Raw genomic sequence first — 18,087 nt, forward strand, 5'->3', positions numbered from 1 at the left:
TTCTTTGTTTTCAAAGCTTTTAATTTATCATCTAACAGGCATAGTGATCCATGAAATTACCCCTCTTGATTTTTTCCCCTTTTTTACATGGCTATGCTTATTATTATTCACAGCACAAGCCAAGTGCTATGGTTATTAAGTAGTGTCATTTGTACCCTAATGACTTTGTGCCTTTCACACCACTGAAAAGGAAGTTGGCTATTATGAAGCACTAAATGAAACCCCAAACAAAGATTGATGATTGTTAACCCTCATGGCCCAAGTGTGAAGGAACTAACCACTCAGGTAGGTGAGGGGAGATAGAAGGAGGTTCAAGATCTGCAACCACTTTCGTGGAAACTCTTTGGAATGTAGTAACCAAAGTCCCCAAATACTTTCCAGAATTTTGCCCCACCTTGACTTTTGCTCTTTTGTCCCCAAGGCCATTGGCTTTTTTCAATCTCTCCTGTCACATTCTACTTCCTCTGCTTGGAATGGTCTTCTCCCTATCCTCTTGTCATATCTAAATCTCATCCATCCTTTAAATCCCAGCTCAATTATCACTTCTTCAGAGAAGCACTCCCTGATCTTTGCAACCAAATCCCCACCCACATCCTCATAACACCATCTTACCAAGTGGTAATGTTACATTTGTTTGAGTCATTCTTTGATGAAACCCATGGTCCCATGAAACTGTAAAAGCCTCACCAGCTCAGGGGGTCTTGTACGGGTTTGGCTTGCTTGCCGTTGTCTTTGCAGGACTTAACAGTTAGTACACACTCAGTGTATTCGTTGAATAAAAAAGCTTGGAGCCAAATATATCAGTCAGTGCCCTGGCAGGAAGCAAGCAGCACATTTAGCTGGGGTTCTAAAGGTATCAGAGTTAAGGAAACCAACTCAACATGAATGTTGAGACGCCCAGAAACAAGTCATAGTAGGAAGGTATTACCCACCCTGGGCCTGAAGGGGCATGAGGAAGGAAAGGCATTACCAGATTGCAGAGAGAAAGCTAGGACCTTGTAGGAGCTGTAGTTGTGAGGAGGCATAGCTACTTCCAGAGACCCATCACAAGGCAGGAATGAAGGGGGAAATATTTTCATTCTCCTTCCTCCTGTTTTCTGATCTACCAGGATCTCTCATTGGCCAAAGTCAACTGGAAGCCACGGGACAAGGAGTCTGGTAGATACAGTCCATGGGGGAATGAACAGAGGCCAGAGAATGGATGAGGGGAGGAACCCCCTAATGATAACCAAGACCCTAAGGTTGCAGCCCATGAGCCCTCCTCAGCCCTGATTGAGGCTTCCAGCCACCCCACCTCTCCTAATTTCATTGCAGACAGAAATGACTGTAACTACTGCCCAGAAATGACTGACTACTGTTCCTCTGCTTGCATGGGGTAAGCCAATTAAATTTTCCCCATGGGTCATGCACTGAGTCTTGAACACCAGCTGACTTCTTTGAGAGCACAAACCGATGGCATGAGTTCAGCTCCAGTGGGTTGCAATCCACTGGGGTTAAATAAACAAATCAGGAATTCTGCATTAATGAGTCTAGCTACACAGAGTGAAATATTTTTAAATAAATTTTTCTGAGAGCATCTATCAGGATGCTGCAGCCTCTGTGCTGCTGTCTTTAACCTTGAGAGAAACAACTGGGGCAGTTTTCAAAAAGGATGGGCTTGAGGAACAAGTGTCTTTGTTGGCTGCACGTCTATTCACAGAGAAGCAAAAAAGTTGGAGACAGAAGTTCCAGGCTGTCACCAAGGGGGGTTCTTCTCGGTGCACTGTGATCTAGCTCCTGCCCACTCCACTTTGCTGAGTCAGTCCTCTCTAAATCACCATGACCTGGGTTCAAGGACCTCCTGCCAGTTTTTCTCCTTCCTCCCTCGGATCTGTTCACCTTCTTGTTCCCTCACCTTGCCCTACTCCTGGCTCCCAGTTCCTTGGGCCTGTTCCAATCTCCGATCTACCTTTCAGAGATGGAGGTGGGAGAAGAAACCATTGTTCTCCAAGGTTTCCATGGCCCTCTTCTTATCGGGGACTGGATCAGTCTGTGACTCACAACATCCAGGCATTTCCTGCCATTTTCCCCTGGCTGCCCAGCCAGGATCTCAAACACAACACTAGACATGAATGCAGCTGCTTCTCCTTGGAAAGGAAACCAGGTCTAATGGGAAAGCCTGGGCTTGGCCCCCTCTCCTCTGACCTTACTCCCAGCTCCTGCACTGTCAGCTGTGTGACCTTAGGTGAAACACTTAGCATCTCAGAACCTAAGGTTTATTGTTCCAAATCGAAGCTCAGCAAAGATGGGAATGCTATACTGATGTGAATACTGTCATCATTTTTGTCATTGTCATCATTCCATTGTGACAAATCCCTCACTGGGTGCCCCATTCTGACTAGCGTCTAGAGCATCATAGTCCTTCTGATCAGCTGTGAGTCATCTCTAATTCTTTCTCTCCTCAGTCTCCGTCATACCCACATCCTCATTTCCAGAACCTGCCAGTCATGCCACATCATCACTGTGTCCTGTAGCCAAACCCACCCCTCACATCTGCAGGGCCCTAGGCAAGAGTGCAAATGGAGGATCCCAGCCCGTGGTCAGCCCCCTTCTGTCTCCACCCCAGTGTCCCACCTACACCACCAGAAGGGGTCCTGTCCACGTAGTGGGAAAAAGTCCCCATTTGGTCTTGGGGCCATTTGAGATTAGAATTCTGCAAGGCCAGGAACTCAAAGCATGGTTTAGAAGTATATGTGTTGGGGGAGACAGTTTGCTTTGCATGGCTGTCTCTTTGGCTCCAACCAAAGGGAGCCATAGGTAGAGGTGCAGACATAGGTAGGGGTGCAGGCAGAGGAAGGCCAGGGTAGGCCCCTCTAAGTAGGGACCAGGTCTCAGAATAGAACCTCTCCTCTGGACTTGGGAGTCAGAAAGGACCCAGTTGGAGTCTACCTTTTATTAGGTGGCTTTGAGTATACTGTAGGCAGGACCATCCTATAAATAAAGGAATAGGCCACGAGGCCAAGGCAGGAGGACGGCTTCAATCCAGAAGTTCAAGACCAGCCTGGGCAACATAGCAAGACCTTGTCTCTACTTTAAAAAAAAAAGAAAAGAAAAGAAAAGAAAGAAACAGAAAAAGAAAAAATAGCTAGGCATGGTGGCTCATGCCTGTAGTCTCAGCTACTTGGGAGGCTGAGACAGGAGGATTGCTTAAGCCTGGGAGGCAGAGGCTGCAGTGGGTTGTGATCATGCCACTGCATTCCAGCTTGGACAACAGATAATGATCCTGCCTCAAACACAAAACAAGAAAGAAACAATCTTAGGGTTCTGGGTGAGGAAGACATGGATGGCTTTCAGAAATCCAGAGGGCACTGGATCCCCAAGTTTTCTCCTAAAGCAGCTTCTAGTGGACCCAGTAACAGTGTCAGATGCTTAACAGACATTGGCCCTCAACCTTCACGGCAGTTCTATTAGGTGGGTGAGAACCCAGGCCAGGCAGAATACTATCATGCAAACGTGCCCAACATCCTCATCCCCAGAACCCGCATATCTGGTACCTCACATGGGAAAACGGACTTTGCAGATGAGATTAAGTTAAGGATTAGGTGTTGGGGAGATCCTCCTGGGTCTTTCAAAGAGGGAGGCAGGAGGAGAGTGAGAGTCAGAGAGATTTGAAGGTCTACCCTGCTGGCTTTGAAGATGGTGGGAGGGACCTGCAAGCAAAGAAATGCAAGGGCTTCTTCTAAAGATGGGAAAGTCAAAGAAATGAATTCTTCCCTGGAAACAAATGCAGGAAGGAATGCAGCCCTGCCGGAGCCTTGATGTTAACCCTGTAAAACCCATTTCAAACTTTTGACCTCCAGAACGGTAAGATAATAAATTTGTGCCTGAAGTCACTGTTGGTGGTCATCTCTTATGGTAATAACAGGAAACTGATATAAAACCTTACTTCCACTTTGTAGAAAATAAAGGGGGGAAAAAACCCACAGTGTCACAGAGAGGCTGGGGGAACTGCCCGAAGTCACACCGTCAGAGAACGCAGGAGCCTGGATCAACTCCGGAGACTGCCATTGCTCCACAGTACAGGATGGTGTCCTCACAGGAAAGGCATATGCATTTGGCAAATAAGGGAATATTGGGGAAGTCATGGAAAAGTGATATTCACTTCTCTGTGACACTTCCCAGCACAGAAATGATTTGAAGCAATCAGAGACGAGCTCTCTCACTAGCAAAGAGGAAGTCTTCGCAATATGTGAAGACCGTCAGAGCAAAACCAAGAGTCTTACAAAAGGGCCTTCAGTGGTGCAAATAGTGACTGGTTAGAGACTTCAAGATCTGCCACGCTCTCCGCTTCCAGATCCCAGTGTCAGGCCTCTGAGCCCAAGCCAAGCCATCGCATCCCCTGGGACTTGCACACATACACCCAGATGGCCTGAAGTAACTGAAGAATCACAAAAGAAGTGCAAATACCCTGCCTCGCCTTAACCGATGACATCCCACCACAAAAGAAGTGAAAATGGCCGGTCCTTGCCTTAAGCGATGATATTATCTTGTGAAATTCCTTTTCCTGGCTCATCCTGGCTCAAAAAGCTCCCCCACTGAGCACCTTGTGACCCCCACTCCTGCCCACCAGAGAACCCCCTTTTTACTGTAATTTTCCTTTACCTACCCAAATCCTATAAAACGGCCCCAGCCTTATCTCCCTTCACTGACTCTCTTTTCAGACTCAGCCCACCTGCACCCAGGTGAAATAAACAGCCATGTTGCTCACACAAAGCCTGTTTGGTGGTCTCTTCACGCGGACGCCCATGACACCCAGGATCCGTCCGCTGCTTTCCTCTCCACCCGCCCTTGTATTTTTCTCCACCACTCTGGCCTCCTCTTAGGGAATCCCACGTGGGATTCAGATCCACCTGGAGCCAAAGCACATGCTGCTTCCCCTCCCTGAATCCCTATTGCTCAGCTCTTTCCATGGCTCACTCTTTTCTGCTTTTCAGGTCTCACCCATCACCTTGTTAAATCCACCTATATTAGTTTCCTGTAAGCTGCTGTCACAAATGACCACAAATATAGTGGCTTAAATAACATTAAAGTATTATCTTACAGTTCTGAAAGCCCAAAAATCAAGGTGTCAGCAGGGCTGGGCTTCATTCCTCATGGAGGCTGTAGGGCAGAATTTATTTCCTTCCCTTCTTTAGCTTCTAGAGGCCACGTGTGTTTTTCTTGCCTTGTGGTCCCTCCAGCAAGGGCATCACTCGATACTCCGCTTCTCTTGTCCCACCACCTGCTCTCTGACCCAAACCCTCCTGCCTCCCCCTCCTGCAAGAATCACTGTGGTTCCATGGGGCTCCCAGATAATCCAGGATAATCCCCCATCTCAGATTTTTAGCTTAACCACTTCTACAAAGTCCTTTTGCCATGTCAGGTAACAAACATACCCTCATGTTCTGGACAGTAGGAAATGGATGGCTTGGGAGTGTGAGGTTATTCTGTCTGCTGTCCCCAGGGATCTTGTTTAAGTGGCTCACTCTCCCTCCACCCCTCACCATGTATTCTCCATTGTGGAACACTGCTCACTCCCTTTGCACTTTTTTTTTTTTTTTTTTTTTAAGATGGAGTTTCGCCCTTTTTGTCCAGGCTGGAGTGAAATGACGTAATCTCAGCTCACCACAACCTCCGTCTCCCCAGTTCAAGTGATTCTCCTCCCTCAGCCTCCTCAGTAGCTGGGATTACAGGCATGCACCACCATGCCCGGCTAATTTTGTATTTTTAATAGAGACGGGGTTTCTTCACGTTGGTCAGACTGGTGAACTCCCGATCTCAGGTGATCCACCCACCAGGACCTCCCAAAGTGCTGGGTGAGCCACCCCACCCAGCTGTAGCACTTTTTTTTTTTTTTTTTGAGACTGAGTCTGGCTCTGTCCCCCAGGCTGGAGTGCAGTGGCCGGATCTCAGCTCACTGCAAGCTCCGCCTCCCGGGTTCCCGCCATTCTCCTGCCTCAGCCTCCGGAGTAGCTGGGACCACAGGCGCCTGCCACCTCGCCCGGCTAGTTTTTTGTATTTTTTAGTAGAGACAGGGTTTCACCGTGTTAGCCAGGATGGTCTCGATCTCCTGACCTTGTGATCCGCCCGTCTCAGCCTCCCAAAGTGCTGGGATTACAGGCTTGAGCCACCGTGCCCGGCTAGCACTTTTTTTTAATGATTATGATAAGCCTATTTAATAAGGGAAAATATGATTCCCCCAGGACAGACGGAGAACATCTGTTTCACCCAGTTCCTGGCCCAGGACTTTGGTTCTGTTGAATGAATGAATGAATGAATGAATGGCTAGTATAGCTATTATCATTCACATAAGAAAGATGAGATGCAGAGAGAGGAAGCCACTTGTTGGAATGGTATTACCAACTCAAAGCAAAACCAGGATTCAGTCCTGGAATGTTCCCACTGCCTCCTGCCACCATCCACTTGGGATGCTGTCAAAGTGGCCTCCCAGACACCAGAAGTGTCAGAGAAAGTCCATATGTCCTCTGAGCTTAGAATGTTGGCATCCTGAGGTGCTTGAATGACATGACTCAGATTTCCTCCCTCCAGCTGTGTTGGACATGGCCTGAGTAAATCCAGAATCACGGCCGTGGAAAATCCAGCTGCTGAGACCAGATCTGGCCAGCCATGCCGCTGGCAGTGGTGTCCCAGACTGGGTGTGGGACCATAGTCCTGATTATGAACAGACTCCGTTGGGCCACCCAGGCTGCACTGAGCAGGCCTCCAAGAGATAGCTGCCCAGGCCAGGGGTTATAAGTTGTGCGGTAGGCAGGACAAAGACCTCTAGGTGAGGCTCAGCCACATGGCATCTCACATTCTCCACATATCCACTTTTTCATTCATTCATTCATACTGGAAGCTATTGTGTGACAGATGTCCTTTTGCTCTATGGACTCTGAGGTAGACACCACTGTCCTGCCCATATACAGCTGAAATCCCCAATATGGTAGCTGTGAGCCATGGGAGGCCAATGAGGACTTCAAGTGTGATTCATCTGAATGGAGATTTACTCTCAGTAGAAAATACACCCTAGATTCCAAACAGTCCCCCCCGCAAAAAGTATAAATTATTACTTTATTATATTGAGTATATATTGAAATAACATGTTGGATATATTTGCTTAAATATCTTAAAATTAATTTCATCAGTTTCTTTTTACATTTCTTGACTTGGTTAATTAGAAAAATTTTAGCCACATTTGTGGTTTGCTTTATATTTCTTTTAGATGGCACTGTTCTATTGATTTGCAATGGAGAGGAGAGGCAGATATGTAATTTACAAGGCTGGGGTAGGGTTGACATTACTAGCCAGCTAGGTGTGAAGGGAGAAGTGCTTGGGCAAGACTGTGAGGTTGGGGGTGGAGGGCAAATGCTTAGAAGAGCTCACATCCAAGTCAACAGCTGCAAGACAAATCCAAGGTAGCTCAGGGACCAGGGCACTCCAGGAAAGGACCCAGGATATAGAGAGACAGTGCAGAGAGCCCAGTGAACTTCAGATGCATTGTAAGTGGTGGGCATGAGGGTGCGTTAAGAGGTGAAGAAAAGCAATAAAGCCAGAAAAGGCAACAGTTACCAGCTCCAGAAACATGTAGTCCAGAGGTGTTCAGCAGAATTATGTGAGCCACACGCAAAGTTTTAAATTTTCTAGTTTCTAGCCATATTTTCAAAACTATAAAAAACTAATTTTAATCATTGTTATTTCAACACGTAATAAATGTCAACAATTCTTACTGAGATAGTTTGGATTTTTTATGATGATTAAGTCTGTGAAGTCTGGCGTGAATTTTTTTTTTTTTTTTTTTTGAGACGGCGTCTCGCTCTGTTGCCCAGGCTGGGGTGCAGTGGCCGGATCTCAGCTCACCGCAAGCTCCGCCTCCCGGGTTCACGCCATTCTCCTGCCTCAGCCTCCCCAGTAGCTGAGACTACAGGCGTCCGCCACCTTGGCGTGAATTTTACACTGACAGCACATGGCGATTTTTACTAGCCAAATTTCAAATGCTCACTTGCCACATGGACTAGTGGCTATAGTATTAGGCAATGCAGGTCTACTAGATGGTTCTTTTGAATACAGTGGGGAAGGGTTTTAAACAGAAGAGTACTTTAGGGGAAAAAAACACCTCTGACAGTCCCAATGGAGAAGACAAGTCTCCCACGTGCTACCGAGCTTTCTGGAGCCTATCAGCTCTATCTTCTGGGCACGGTCACCCATGCCAGGGTACTTCCACTTATAAATGGTAATTTGGGAGTAATGTCTCTTTTGTGCAGACTTTGCTTTGTCAAGGTGTTGAGAGCAGTGTGGGGTGTTGACAACAGAGGAAGGGGAAGCTGCCCTCTCAAATCCTCCATGGTTCTCACCACCTTTCAGATGGGCACCAGAGGCAAGAACCTTGGATTTTGTAATCATTGGGTTTTGCATCTGTGAAACTGTGGTGCTTAACTCAGCGTATCATCCGGTTTCTCCTCGTGAAACTGATGCAGACACTTCTAAGAGGCTTGGTGTGTGTGGATAAAAGGAAGCAACTTATGCAAAGGGCCTCATATGGTGACCTAAGAAAGAATTAATCAGGAACAGTATCATTTCTTTCCTTCAGCATTGTCATCAGAAAGGGTCTTTTCCATCTCCAAGAGCATAGAGGATAGAAATGCAAACAGCGTGACTAGGGGGTCAGGCTACTGAAATGGCCTCTTGGAAATACTGCTAATCCTTTATCCATCCTTTCCATAAGGGACTTCAAGGAGTCAGTTCATTTCAGAAGAAATATCCAAAAAGCATGCAGATTAGAGGCAGCCCTGCAGGGAGCTTTTTCTCCTGGCATCACAATAAGCTTTAACTGGTGAGAAAACAGCTTTTCAGTTTCTCTGGGCTCTGTCTTATTGGAGAGGCAGCTTAAAAGTTGTTCCTAGTCTCCAAGGAGTTTTCAGATGCTAATAACTTGCCAGAGTGAAAAATAACTGAATGCTGGGGAGCCATGACATGAGACATTGCCTACCTCGTTCCTCTGCCTTTGAGAGTCAAATGAAGCAGTACAGACCGGGCAGAACTGGGAAAGAGCTTTGGGGTCTGGCAGCCCTGAGTGTCAACCACAATTCTGTCACAATTAACTATATAATCTTCGGATAAATTGCTTCTATTTTTGAGCATCAGGGTACATATCTGTAAAACGGGGATATGTGTTGAAAGGTAAGAATTATGTACGTAAGATAAGAATATATTATCTATTATTGCATTTAATCTCCCCACCCCTACCCGCCCCCAACAAACTTAGAGTCACTTATGGTCTCCCAGTTTCTGTGAGTGGGGAATCTGGGCACGGCTTAGTTGGTCCTTTGACTCTTACAAGGCTGTAATCAGGAAAGGGGTCCAGACCCCAAGACAAGGCCTTGGGTCTCACTCAGGAAAGAATTTAGGGCGAATTCACAGTGCAAAGCAAAAACAAATTTAAGAAAGTCAAGTGGTGAAACGATAGCTATGCCACAGAGTATGGCATTCCAGAAAGTAAGAGGAACAACATGTTCACCCTGGGTACAATGCTTGTTTAAATGTAGGATAAAAAAGAGCATGGGCCGGGCGCGGTGACTCACGCCTGTAATCCCAGCACTTTGGGAGGCTGAGGCGGGTGGATCACAAGGTCCGGAGATCGAGACCAGCCTGGCTAACACGGTGAAACCCTGTCTCTACTAAAAATACAAAAAATTAGCCGGGCGTGGTAGCGGCGCCTGTAGTCCCAGCTACTCGAGAGGTTGAGGAGGGAGAATGGCGTGAACCCAGGAGGCGAAGCTTGAAGTGAGCTGAGTTTGTGGCACTGCACTCCAGCCTGGGCAACAGAGGGAGACTGCATCTCAAAAAAAAAAAAAAAAGAGCATGGGGGACATGTGCTCTGCTACAAGGGTTTGTGATAAAGGATTTTCTTAATTACTGTATTTTCCAAGAATCAATATTATTTTTTTCTTTTTTTTAGATAGTTTCGCTCTGTTGCCTAGGCTGCAGCACAGTGGTGCAATGTCAGGTCACTGCAACCTCTACCTCCCGGGTTCAAGCAATTCTGCCTCAGCCCCTCAAGTAGCTGGGATTACAGGCACCCACCACCACGCCCAGCTAATTTTTGTATTTTTAGTAGACATGGGGTTTCCCCATGTTGGCCAGGCTGGTCTCGAACTCCTGACCTCAAGTGATTGGCCCGCCCTGGCCTCCCAAAGTACTGGGATTACAAGCGTGAGCCACTGTGCCCGATATTATCTTTTTTTTTTTTTTTTTTTTTTTTTTGAGACAGAGTCTCGCTCTGTCGCCCAGGCTGGAGTGCAGTGGCCGGATCTCAGCTCACTGCAAGCTCCGCCTCCCGGGTTTACAACATTCTCCTGCCTCAGCCTCCCGAGTAGCTGGGACTACAGGCGCCCGCCACCTCGCCCGGCTAGTTTTTTGTATTTTTTCAGTAGAGACGGGGTTTCACCGTGTTAGCCTGGATGGTCTCGATCTCCTGACCTCGTGATCCGCCCGTCTCAGCCTCCCAAAGTGCTGGGATTACAGGCTTGAGCCACCGCGCCCGGCCGATATTATCTTTAAAGTAAAATTAGTAATGCTTCTGTTCTCAAGATATCAAGATATCGTTATCAGGACACTAAAGTTAACAAGTATCCATTTCTTCTACATGTTTTATCATATATCCATAGCCCTTTCTAGTTATTTTAGTATATGTGTGTTTTTATGGAGATAGAGATTAAAATATTTTAAATATGCATGTCAGTTCTCATTTAGCAATATTACAACATTTAATTCTGCTGTATAGTCTTTGTAATTAGCTGCATATATCTTTATATTCTTTAACAGTCACATATCATTTCCTTTCAGTAGATAAATGTGAGTCATTGTTTACTCAACCATCCCCTTAACTCTGGGACATATAAGTTGCTTCAATGTTTTGCCATAAAAAGCAATACTGTAATTGAGTATCTTTTGTGTAATAAGTTTTTTTCCCCATAATTTAAATTATGTCTTTAGGATAAATTTTCAGAAAAGCAATTAGAATACAAACATTTTAATAACTGTGTCAAGTTGTTATCCAAATGTGTAGAAGGCTTTGGTTTTCATACAAGCAAACACTGCTCTATCAATCAGCCACAGGGTGAGTTCCTCAGAGGCAGACACTGTATCTTACTTTTTGTTTAACCATAGCACCTAGGCTAGAAGCAACATTTAATGAATATTTTTGGACTGAATGAACACAAATTTTAAATGTTTGAGACTTCAGGAAAAATTTAGGCTAGATCTATTCTAAATAATTATTTTTCTTAATCAAGAGATGTGGCATTTCCACGCAGATTTCACTGAGATGTGGAGCATGGGCCTGTACCAAGCACCAAGCTCCATGATGCCCTTTCCGGATTTCATTTAACTCTCATGCCTTCCTCCCCGACCCCACCCCTCAACAGTTGGAATTCCACGTGGCAGCAGAATGAGAGGCTCAAAATGCAAATGGGATTCTGCCACAACCTTGCTGTTTCAGAGGGTCCCAGGAGACAGCTGTGGGCCTGGCAAGCCCCCAACATTTGAAAACAAACAGGAGGCCCTCTTTTCTGGGGAGAATACTATAATGCTGAGGGGAAACTCCACTTGGAGACAGCATTTCCTCCCAATAACCAGAATCGTGAGAATTTTTCTGAGTGCAGTTCAGCCTTGACTAATGGGTCAATTTAGCCCAACTGTGAGTCACAGTTAAATAACATTGAAGTAAGCAGGGCACAAATGACCTTCAGAAAATATCTTTATTGGTCAACATGTAATCTGACTAATGCACCCTGCCACCCTGCAGCATGTAACTCTGAGTACTCCAGAGAACCTTCCTCCCACCCTTTTAAGAAATGTTCATCGACTTATTTCAAGAGCTGTCACCCTCATTTTTTCGACCCAGAGGATGTTTGCACAAGATCGGTGTGTGTGAATGGCGCAACCAGAATGAAGTTGCACCCCAACGTCCAACATCACCCTCTTAGCCACTAAGCTTGAGCCGCAGCGCCCTCTGGTGGTCACTTGACAGTTTGAGTTTTCCAGGCCCCTTTTATAACTGGGCAACATCTCACCTAACCAGCACCTCTGTTTCTCGCCTTGTCTGGTAGGTGAAGGAGGCCATGCAGCGGATTCATGACCGAGGGAACATTGGCAAGTTAATTCTGGATGTAGAAAAGACCCCAACTCCACTGGTGAGTGAAAAGCAGAGGAGTCTGTTCAGTTCTACGTAAGAGAGCACCATGGGTCAATCAGGTACAGACACAGGTGGGGTAGAAGGAAGTACAGGTAGCTTGTGGGCTAGTGGAGGAGACCAAGGGTAATCAAATGATTTCACACATGAGGGATTCATGACAAACTGAGATGAATGCTGAAAAGGAAAGGCCAGTGCTTCAGTGAGAGCATATCAAAAGCAATCTGAAGGCATAGGCAGGAACGCATAGCAACAACAGACCTGTCTATTACAGCTGCTAGCTCTTGGGGGAAATACCTGGAAAATTTCAGTAATTTCACATTCATGTTCCTAACAGAATGATGCCAGCTGCTTCCGAGATGCTCCCTGATGGTTCCCCTGATTTTTTTTCTTTCAGAGAGAGACAGAGAGAGTCTCAGTCTGTCACCTAGGCTGGAGTGCAATGGTGCGATCTCGGCTTACTGCAAGCTCCGCCTCCGGGTTCACACCATTCTCCCACCTCAGCCTCCCAAATATCTGGGACTACAGGCGCGTGCCACCACGCCCGGCTAATTTTTTTAGTAGAGACAGGGTTTCACCGTGTTGACCAGGATGGTATCGATCTCCTGACCTCATGATCCACCTGCCTCGGCCTCCCAAAGTGCTGGGATTACAGGCGTGAGCCACCGCGCCCGGCCTGGAGTGTGTATTTTTGAAAGTATTTCCTTGACTTGTAACCATAATGTAATTTGGGTATGACGGTCATTTCATTCAAAGGACAACTTCAACATTGTAGAACGCCCTCTTGTTAAGTGACTTATACAATAGGGATATAGCTTATTAAATACTTACTAAGTTCTAGGGCTGTTCAAAGCAGATGAGAGGGTAAGGTTAGGGAGGGGAGGGAGTGACTTGGATCCTGAGTCTCCTGTACACCTGTTTGTAGTCTTTAAACATATGACCAAGCCTATTTCAGTCCCATTTGTAGAAGGCAGACAGGCTCTAGGGCCATCCTGGAAGCTTATTGCTTTCAAGCAAAATAGTTGGCACCAGTTTCCCACCCCGGGATGCTCCTGTGTCTATCACACATGAGTTGCTGCCAAGTCCTTAGGCTGATAGGAAGGCCTGTCTTACGGAGTAAGGATTCTTACCACAGCAGAGGCGGAAAAACCCACCTTTCAGGGTAAAAGCACAGGACCTGCCTGTGCCACATACAATGTCATTGTCCTTGTTTCTGAACCTCCTGAAGGCTTCTTTTTTGAGATGGATTCTCTGTCATCCAGGCTTGAGGGCAATGGCATGATCTCGGTTCACTGCAACCTCCGCCTCCCAGGTTTAAGCGATCCTCCCACCTAAGCCTCCCAAGTAGCTGGAATTACAGGAGTAGCTGGAATTACAGGCACATGCCACCACACTCAGCTAATTTTTTTATTTTTATTTTTAGTAGAGGCAGGGTTTCACCAAGTTGGCCAGGCTGGTCTCAGACCCCTAACCCCAAGTGACACACCTGCCTTGGCCTCCCAAAGAGCTGGGATTACAGGCATGAGACACCATACCTGGCCCTCCTGAAGGCTTTTATCCCTGAGACCTAAAGAAACAAAAAGACAGTAGAGAGTGGGTATTCAGAGCAACCATGTGGTGGAAAAGAGGCCACGGCCTGTCTAGACGGAAAAGCAGGCTTGAAGGAAAGGGAGCATGTCGTCAGGTTAAACAGAAGACATGGAGACGCAGGAGGGATCCAGCGAGGTCATTTTAGGGCTAGCACCTGACGGAAGAGGAAACAAGTCAAGCTCCAGGCTCCGCAGGACGGGTCGCCGTCCATTCGACAGGTGTTAGAGGAGGGGGACGGAGGCGCCTGCAGAGGTGCTTTCTCCTACTGGAATGACCACTTTTTGTTGTTGTTGTTGTTAAGACAGAGCCTCATTCTGTCACCCAGGCGGGAGTGCAGTGGTGTGATCTCGGCTCACTGCAACCTTCGCCTCCCGGGTTCAAGTGATTCTCATGCCGCAGGCTCCAGAGTAGCTGGGATTACAGGTGCACACCACACCACGCCCGGCTAATTTTTGTATTTTTAGTAGAGACTGGGTTTCACCATGTTGGACAGGTTAGTCTTGAAATCCCGACCTCAGGTGATCTGCCCGCCTCGGCCTCCCAAAGTGCTGGGGTTACAGACATGAGCCACCGCGCCCAGCCATGACCACTCAGCCCTCACTCAGCCCCGAATCTGCCCAGCCAGCACGCTGCAGGAGATGCACTGCTCCTCTAGAATAGTCTGGGCTGTAAGGCGTATCGGCAGCACCCAGGCAGGGGAAGTCGATTGCTCTTGGCAGCTCCGGAAGTGAATTTCCTGGGAAGCACTAAGAGTGGAGCCTCTCCTGTGCAGAGCCTCCTCTTGATGAGGCTGGACCAAAGCAAAAGTCAGAACTCATCCTATGATGTGTCATGAAGTCAGAGCAGAGGCAGAACTGCTGCCTCCAGACCCCACAGTACCAGAGGGCAGCCCTGCCCCAGTCCTGGCCATCAGACCAGTGCCCCAGAGAACAGGGGTGGCCTTTCCTGAAGGCAACTGACCTCTGCTGCCTTTACGGCTTCTGTGGTCACATCACCTCAGGGTCTCCCTTTCCACTGCTGCAGAACGGAACAAACAATAATTACTACTATTGCTACTATTTCATAGAGTCGTAGAGAAGATTAAAAGAACCAGTGTCTGTGAGCCAACTGGCATATTGGTGATGACTATGGATTATAATATACACTACTAAAGGACAGCTTAGTTGGTTAGTTCTTCATTATCCTAAAGCACTTGTTGCATACATACCTAGTTGTAGGGAAGAAAACTGCAGAGACCTGGTCCTCCCCTGTGGTATCTATGGTTCGGCAGGGGCAGATGGACATTCGTCAATGAGCCATTCATATAAATGGGACATTGCAACTCTTGATCAGTGCTACAAAGAAGAGGTATTTGGGCCATGAAAGCTCATAATATGGAGATTGTTCCAGTTAGGGAATTCTGCAAAGGCTTACCTTGAGGAAGTAGGATGAGCCCTAAAGGAAATGTAGGGATGAACTGTGCAGAGGGGGTGGAGGAATGACATTCCAGGGAGAAGGCACTGCACACGGCATGGCCAAGGGGGGAAGCCCAGCTTCAGGTGAGACAACATGGGGTGGGCTGAGATTCAGGGGCCAAATTCCTGTTTGTCAGAATAGGCCGTGACGCAGCCAGGGACTCTAATTTGGGAGATCTGGGGTCCAACCTAGATATCAGGAGCTAAGAACAGAAAAGAAATCTGAGGCACACACAGCTCACATAGGGGGATGTTAATGTACATTGGTTCTGAGCCTCTCTCGTGTGCTCAGCCGTTTGCTAGACTCTTCAGATACATTGCTCCATCTTCTTTCACCTGGTTCTTGTAACAACTTTATAAGGTAGGTGGATTTATCGCCACTGTCATGATGGAGGAAATGAAGGCCCAGAGGGGTATTCATTACTATGCCAGGTACCAGTGGTTAACAAAAGAAAAAGAACCAAGCAAAATCCCTGTCTTCCCAGAAACTATATTCCAATGGGGGAACAGAGACCAAAAAGCAGATCAGTACACCTTTGTTCTGGTTGTTGTATCTGTTCTTCCTAAGTGACAGCATCAAGACTTCAACTCTGGGGGTCTGTGCAGCTGACGCCGTCAGTATCCCTCCCTTCTCCCCTTGGCGCTCGGGTCCCCTGCACTCCAGCACCTGCCCCTCTCTGCCCGAGAGCTAACTTTCGTCACCAGAGCATGCTTGAGTTTTGCACAGAACCTGCATGGGGTGCAGGGAGATAACTCACCTCCCCTGAGAGCAGTCCCTAGCTATAAAGTGATTTCCTCCTCCCTCAGAAGGGGCAGCGCTAAGATGTGCCCCCCAGGGTCCCTCAGAGGTCCGTCCCCAGGAGGACTGAGTCCCAGTACCCACACAGGAGCTGACTTACTAACATCCCCTGCATTGGATTCTTCCCCTTTTCAGTCTCATTTCTTCACTCCCCTGCTAGTGCTTTGTGGGATCATCTCCCAATTCCGGATACTGGCATTCAAATCCTTATCTCAGCACCATCTCTTGGGGTCCCCAACATATGACAGCTAATCCTGCACTGCCTTCCAGGGAAACAAGCAACCGTAGCTCCTAGCCCCCAAGTCCTCCCATGGGACTGTGTCAGATGCTCAGAGATGATGGATCCGGGTTGCATAGCTCTCAGTAACATCCTCTTTTGAATTGCAGATGGCCAATGACAGCACAGAGACCAGTGAAGCAGGGGAAGAGGAGGAGGACCACGAGGGAGACAGCGAGAACAAGGAGCGGATGCCCTTTATCCAGTAACCCAGGACCCAGGTGGGAGAATGTGAAGGATGGTTTGGAAGACGAGGACCCGGCTGAGAAAACTCTTCTGTGCCCCAGTGAACAAATGCTGTAGTCCAGTGCGTGTCGTGTTTGTCTGCAGTCAGCTGAGCTACAAAGCTGTTGATCACTGTTTTTTGAAATTAAGTGCCAATCCCATGCCATGCAGTATTATGCCCCTCTTCTATCTCTGTATTACACACTCCCCTCTCCCCTGTATCAAAACCATCCACCTGTGGGTTCTTCTTGACAGTTCTAGAACAGCCTTGCAAATTAATACAAGCCCCAGGCCCAATGCCTAAGAGACCAGACATGGGCAAAGACAAGTTTGGATGGAAAGGTGTTATCATAGAGCCCTGGTTCAGCTCCTAGAATTCTTCAGGCCAATGACACTTTTTTGCTGCTGATGACCCATGCCTCTGATGAGAACACTTGCTAATTTGGCCAGCAGAAAGAGAGTAGGCTGGATGTTTTCACAAGCTCACAAATTTAGAAACTCTCTTAGTAGTACTTTTTCCTGTCTCCATTTAAGAGACGACTATGATCAAAAGTTTGAGCCATTTTCTTCTACCCCTTCAGTGTTTGACCCTTTCACTGGCTCTTATCCATAAACAGAGGGAGGCAGGTATGGATTTTTCACAGAAGACAATGGGTCAGTGTCATGAGTTTGAGGACCTGCTGTGAAGATTTATCCTCCAAAACACATCTCATGAGCAGGATTCTTCCTGCTCCATATCTTTAATTTTAAGAAAACACCACATACGAGATGCATTCAGAAGTCATTCTTGAGCATTGCTGGTGTTTGCACACTTGCCACCTGCATTACCAATTCTGTAAACTTGAATTTCTGGGGGAAAGTGACCACGTTGACCATGCATGAATTTCCCAAAGAGTTCCCTTGCGGACCATAGGTGGAAAAGTCAAGGAGCATCTCCTATCCCGGCCAAAGCAGGTCCCAACATGTAACAAACTCTAGTGATATAAAAGGTTTATATTCAGCATCTGACGCCAGATGTACAGTTCCTCCCCTCCCATATATAAACCCCTGGTGTAGAATCTGCTTCGCCCCTGCTCTTGGGAAACCAAGGAACAAGCCACCTGCTCACACACCTTGTTCAATTTTTCAGCTCCTAAGAACCCCACCCCCATGTCATTTGACTGCACTTGAGAGGTGAATATAGTTACCCTCGAGAAAGAGAAGGATCTCAATGTCTCCCCCTAAGGGTGCCCCTCACTCCCTCTTTCCAGTCCTTTTGGCTAAAATGGTTAACTGTCACTCACAGACCAATCTGGAAATCCCAGGAGCTCACGGGATTAGTACCCCAACTTTGTGTTCTGAAAAACATCAGAGGGCTTTTTACATTGCCCAGTTTCTCCACCAACAAGCTTTAGGGTGGACCCAACCCTTTCCCCAAGTGGTAGGAACGAATGCATCTTATCAATTACCTGATTTCCAAAGTCCTTTTGTAGCAAATGTCACCTCATTCGTGTTCTTTTTTCCTATCCTAAGCTTAGGATGATGAGTTATG

At 47.1% G+C, this 18,087-nt stretch overlaps 1 protein-coding gene across 1 annotated transcript in view; it reads left to right on the top strand.

Moving 5' to 3' along the window:
• Positions 1–16,841, top strand: part of LOC105491238 (vesicle amine transport 1 like) — a 186,294-nt gene extending 169,453 nt beyond the window's left edge. Inside the window, exons 8-9 of the mRNA XM_011757442.2 lie at positions 12,129–12,212; positions 16,442–16,841. Of these exons, the coding sequence (XP_011755744.2) occupies positions 12,129–12,212; positions 16,442–16,540 (183 nt within the window). The 3' untranslated portion in view covers positions 16,541–16,841. The remainder of the gene's footprint in view (positions 1–12,128; positions 12,213–16,441) is intronic.
• The last annotated feature ends 1,246 nt before the right edge of the window (positions 16,842–18,087 follow it).

Source organism: Macaca nemestrina, chromosome 18, assembly GCF_043159975.1.
Source record: "Macaca nemestrina isolate mMacNem1 chromosome 18, mMacNem.hap1, whole genome shotgun sequence".
Classification (NCBI taxonomy): Eukaryota; Metazoa; Chordata; class Mammalia; order Primates; family Cercopithecidae; genus Macaca; species Macaca nemestrina.